The sequence below is a fragment of the Cibotium barometz genome, chromosome 25 (genome assembly GCF_041138505.1).
Source record: "Cibotium barometz isolate CiBa-2024 chromosome 25, ASM4113850v1, whole genome shotgun sequence".
NCBI lineage: Eukaryota > Viridiplantae > Streptophyta > Polypodiopsida > Cyatheales > Cibotiaceae > Cibotium > Cibotium barometz.
In genome coordinates, this window is record NC_141070.1 from 50095387 (window position 1) to 50100865 (window position 5479).

Here is a 5479-nt window from a genome sequence, read left to right on the forward strand (position 1 = left end):
GCGGCGGTGATTTGTTTTTTTTTTGGGGCCTTAAAAGAGATGCCATCCACGAGGTGCTAGGGAGTAGCAACGGTCAATATAGTGGGGCCTATGCGGTTATTAGGCTTTACGCGCTCGGCGGCTCGGGACTCTCGTGGGTGTGGGTGGGGCCGACCTGGTCAAACGAGCTAGCATGCTGACATGGCAAAAAGGTGGCTGCCACGCGGGCTTGCTTTGCAACGACTCAAAGCCCACCCCCCCCAGTTGCTGAATTTATTCCTTTCCTTTGTCGTCAAACCAACCATCACCAAAAAGAAAAAAAAAAGGTTATCTTTCCCTCGGGCACAAAAATTAAAATCCTGGTGCCAATTCCGATATTTATTATCAAAATAACGTAGTAGTTGTATGTGCTCGCCAATTATTAATTAATATTGTCTGGCCTGTTGGTGCAAAACGTAACGCATGCGGTAAAAATCAACCGCTCCAAGTTCCAAGCACCGACTTAGGTTAAGTTTCACGAGGCGATAATTAGATTATAGAAAAAAAAGGGGAAAAAAACAACGATCAACATTTTTTTTTAAATGTTAGATTTGGCTCTCTTATCTCTATCCCCTTTTTTTTATATCCCCTTTTTAATCGAGCTCCGTGAGCTCTCCTCCATTCCCGAAGCTTTGGGTCACGAGCAAAACTATCTGGTGTTTAGTACCATGTACGTATCCCATGATTTTGCAAGTTCTCAAGAAAGCTGGAAAGAAACCTTAGAATATTAGGCTGCTTAATTTAGTGTTTTGTGGGGAGCTTCAAGGTCTGAGCACGGAATCGCATTATGCATACTTGTTAAGTTGCTTGCATTTTCTCCCCATGCATTTTTTGTGTTTATATAATAATTACATGTATCCACTCTAACGTTGCTCCTTTTGGGGATTCCTCCCATCACCTGCAATATTCCTGACTTCCCCCCTATACGATCAACATTCCGCTTAGCCGCTCTCCCACCCCCTCCTGCTCTTTCCTGTGTACGTATCCTTGCTTTGTTTTGCCATCACTTCTCTCACAATTTCAAGTCATTCGTTTCCTTCATTTCACGTTACATACCCCCCCCCCCCCCCCTCTTACTACTAGCTTGAATGTTACTTCGTTCGTTCGATTTTGGCTAGACCTTTAAGCTCAAGTAAGTTAGTTAGAGGTTTAAGCGCAAATTAAGGTCCCCCTCAAGTAAGTTTTAAGCGCAAATTAAGGTCAATTCTGCTTGTTTAGTAAGCCTCGTTACCTCTTTAGATAGCTTCAAGGCTCCATCAGCTGCAGAAACAATGAATCGCAAAGTAGCAGGAGGGGTTAGATCTGGTAGCCTTGGCTCTAAATTTGAGAGCAATCGAAGAATAATTGGTGAGGATAAAAAAGTAAGCAGAGTTGCTCTTAAAACCGCCGAATCAACACCAGTTTGTGCTACAGTGGGAGTAAAATGCCGGTTTACAGATGGGTATTGTAGCCCCGTTGAAGGCTCTGAAAAGCCATCACACATGGAGTCGAGTGATCTGAGTGTTGCAACGTATGCCTGTCCATCTACACCACCTTCACCTGCAGGTGATGATTTGGCTACTAGATTTGGCAAATCAAGTCTTCTTCTGCCTGATTCCCATGTCCAGAGAAAGCTAGCCTTCGTGGGATCAGACAATTATGGGCGAATCAACCAAAAAGCTCCATCCAAAGCACACCACAAGGTTGTTCCCGAGGGCACATTGGATCTCTTTAACCCAGAGAAAACAGAGAGCAAGAAGAGATGTGCCTGGATTACTCCACAAAGTGGTAAAATTTCCGCAGAGAAATTTTGGCCTAGTTTTCTTGCACTAATCCCTAGTTGTACTTACATAGTTTTTGCACTAATCTCTAGGCGTACTTAAATTGTTATTCTAGTTGTACTTAAATAAATTATGCGTCATTAAAGATGACTTGCCGCTATGCTTAAGAGTGTTGAATGATGGAACTGCAGATGCTGCCTATGTTGCATACCATGACGAAGAATGGGGTGTTCCCGTGCATGATGACAGGTACGAAGGTGGCGTAACAACGAATATGTTTGATGTCGTTACAAAAGCATGATAATTTCTCCGCTATTATGCAAATGCAGGAGGCTGTTTGAGTTGCTGGTGTTCGCAGGAGCGCAAACAGAAATCGCATGGTCTTCAATTTTGAACAAACGGGAGGCTTACAGGTGAGACTTATTCCTCTCCTTTTGAAGCTTCCTGCACATTTTTCCTTGCGTTGTGAGTTAAATAAAAAGAGTAATATTTTGGAAAAAAAAGGGGGAAAAAATAACAAGAGTAGGAAACACTGGGCATTTCTTTTCTTTTGAAGACTTTTTCTCGTATAGTTTCCTCTTTTCGACGCGAGGGCCGTTATCCACCCGAGGGGCGGGGGAGAATCCGTTGGGAATTAGACAGATCAGCTGGAAGACTACCGTCAATGGTCCGTCATGTTGCCTACTATTTTGTGGTGTGTGTGTGTGTGTGAGAGAGAGAGAGAGAGTGAGTGAGAGAGAGAGAGAGTCTGTATGTGTGTATTGGTTTGTGTGTGTGTGTGTGGGTGGGGTGGGTCGGAGAGAGAGAGACTCTATGTATGTGTGTGTTACTATTAAGTGCTTTGGGGGAGGGGTGCTTGGATAGGTTTTAGTGCTGTGTGTGTAAATATGGGTCCCCAATTCTTTTCCATTGATTAATGAAGAGATATGGAAAGATTAAGTAAGGGGTTAGTGTTTGTAGACATGTGGACGTGTGTGTGTTTGGAGGGGGGGGGGATTGGGGTGAGGATTTTTCTACAAGATTCTAGGTGTGGAGGTAAATTTTTGTGAGGGGTATCATGGGCTCTTTTTCTCTTGTCTCCTTGGGTCTGCTAGGGTCTCTCTCTCTCTCTCTCTCTCTCTCTCTCTCTCTCTCTCTCTCTCTCTCGGCATATCATGGGCTCTCTCTCTCCCTGGGTCTCTTATAGGTGTGAGCCGGGCTAGGGTGAGGTGTTGAGGGGGGGTGTGTCTGAGCCAAAAGAGAGGTTAGGTTTGGCGAGGGAGGGCAAGTTTGTCGTGTGTAAGGCCAATCAGGACGGAAAGTGTCTGTTGTTGTGTCTGAGGCCAATGAGGGAGAGGATGGCATCACGGAGAAGGGAGGCTGGGATGAGCGTGGGGGATATATATATATATATATATATATATATATATTAAGCATCTACTAAAGACCCAATGGGCCTATGAGACCAAAGTGATACAATAATGTCCATAGCATATCTCATCATGGAATGGAAAATAAAACAGAAAGAAAACATAAACATAGCTATCTCAGTGGGGTTATACAAAACTGTCCATGGAAACTCATCACGGAATACTAAGAACATAGAAACATGAGAGAGAGAGAGAGAGAGAGAGAGAGAGAGAGAGAGAGAGAGAGAGAGAGAGGAGCCAATCAAAGGACATTAGGGGAGAACACTAACTAATGGCTTTTCATTGGTCTTTGTATTGTAGATGGGTGTGTGAGTGAATTTAACTTAGAAGTGCATGCGCGTCTCATTAAAATTCTCTATTTTAAAAAAATAAGTTTCGGCTATATTAAAAGTCGTTGGCATGCCAAAACTTGTTTCTCATTTTTAAAAATTAGTCTTGACTATACTAAAAATATAGACAAGAGCCTTGAGTTTAAAAAAAAATAGTATTGACTGAATTAAAATATCACTAAGGCTTACCCATGGCATGCTGTAAACTTATGGATCCCGTGCTCCCCAAAACACACACAAACATTCAAACATTTTCCAACTTTCACATAGTTACAACATACATGACATAATGAACACTATAAAAGGAATTAGAACATCCATCACAAAACAAAATCAGGGATAAACTTAAAACTTTCTCAATGGTTGATAAAGTAACGAGGTTAATAAGAGCACCATTGGAAGTGGAGGGCCAAAAAAATCCATGATTGAAAATTAAAGTGGAAGCCCAAAATCTTGAGTTTTTTGTGATTTTGAGTAAGTCAAGAGTATAGAGGTTGATGACATACATGTGATGTATCACCGTGCATGATGACATTGTCTAGGTATCACCATGCCACCTTGTAAAACTGCATGTATGTATACCAGGGAAGTGGACACATATATAGCAATTGGGAAATTTTTGTTGTGATATTTATCCATGTTGGTCGTCCTTCCCCTTCTCCTTTTGCTTGAGCAGAGATGCCTTTGCCCAGTTCGATCCGGCCACTATTGCAACCTATGATACGATGAAGGTGGCATCACTGAAGTCGCACAGTGACATTATGCAGAGCGAGGCAAGGGTGCAGAGCACTGTGAGCAATGCGAAGCTGGTGATGAAGGTTGGTTAAGTACATATGGAGAGCTTGACTGCTGCTGCTGCAAGAAGACTCCTCTCTCTCTCACACACACACACCATGCTTGCTGTTTTTTTTTTGGTTTTGTTTGTGCAATGCAGATTGTGGAGGAGTTCGGGTCGTTTGATGAGTACCTGTGGGGATTTGTGAACCACAAGCCAATCGTCAACAACTACCGCCAGCCCAAGTGCATCCCTGCGAGAACAGCCAAATCGGAGGTGATAAGCAAAGACCTTCAAAAGAGGGGCTTCCGACACGCAGGCCCCATGGTGGTCTACTCCCTCATGCAAGCCGCAGGCCTGGCCAATGACCACCTCCTCCACTGCTTTAGGCACCATGAGTGCAACACCCTCACAATTCACCCCCACACTAGGCCTACTACCACCACCACCACCATTTTGAACAAACCCCCTACATCCAGGAAACCTCGCAAGCCCATAGTATCTCCCATCTGCTGCTAACTCAACCAAAGTTTGTTTGTGCACACACCATGGTAGATGAACTCCTATCAGAATTTCATGCTCTTATCCATCTAGTAATCCATGCCCATCAAACTATTACCATCTTGAGCAAACTCCCTACTTAAAAGAAAAGCCACCAAGGAAAGCCCATAGTCCCCATCCCATCTGTTGCTAACCCAACAAGAGTTTGTTTGTAACATACCATGGTAGACCTATTAAAACTTCATGCTTTGTATGCATTTGGTTATACATGATGCCCATCAAACTTTCACTTTTCATGACAATGCACATCTTTCTCCAACATAAAGATGCTAATGTGTGTGAGTAAGTGACTAAGTGAGCGAGCAAGCAACATTATTACACAAACGTTGCTTTTGGCTACAAATTTTTTATATATGGCATTTATGGAGTTACCATTAATCACTTCTGAAAATTGAGAATTCTTGTTAATACCTTCAATAATACCTTATTTGGAAGCTTCCATGCGACTTGCTCCTAGCTTACTACTACTCTTCTATATTATACTATACTACTACTTTTCTATACTAGGTGTGAAAGCATGGTACGGTGTATATACTTTTGGCAAAATGCTTTAGTACTATGCACATGTAATATAGTGCCTTTTTCATAAGAAAAATATTAGAGACGCTTAGTGCATTTGTAAGATTT

General features: G+C 42.6%; 1 protein-coding gene across 1 annotated transcript; it reads left to right on the forward strand.

Moving 5' to 3' along the window:
- The first annotated feature begins 973 nt into the window (after positions 1-973).
- LOC147624687 (uncharacterized) lies at positions 974-5086 on the forward strand. The gene is made up of 5 exons (XM_086819712.1): positions 974-1785; positions 1970-2027; positions 2108-2191; positions 4193-4334; positions 4451-5086. The coding sequence occupies exons 1-5, from the start codon at positions 1290-1292 to the stop codon at positions 4808-4810; spliced, it is 1140 nt and encodes a 379-aa protein (XP_086675838.1). The 5' UTR covers positions 974-1289; the 3' UTR covers positions 4811-5086.
- Positions 5087-5479: the final 393 nt, after the last annotated feature.

Bases quoted from the DNA above. Each gene is read 5' to 3' on its own strand.
- LOC147624687 (XM_086819712.1), top strand. From the start codon at position 1,290: ATGAATCGCAAAGTAGCAGGAGGGGTTAGATCTGGTAGCCTTGGCTCT. The intron at 1,786-1,969 runs GTAAAATTTCCG...ATGGAACTGCAG, and splicing joins CTGGATTACTCCACAAAGTG to ATGCTGCCTATGTTGCATAC. The intron at 2,028-2,107 runs GTACGAAGGTGG...ATGCAAATGCAG, and splicing joins GTTCCCGTGCATGATGACAG to GAGGCTGTTTGAGTTGCTGG.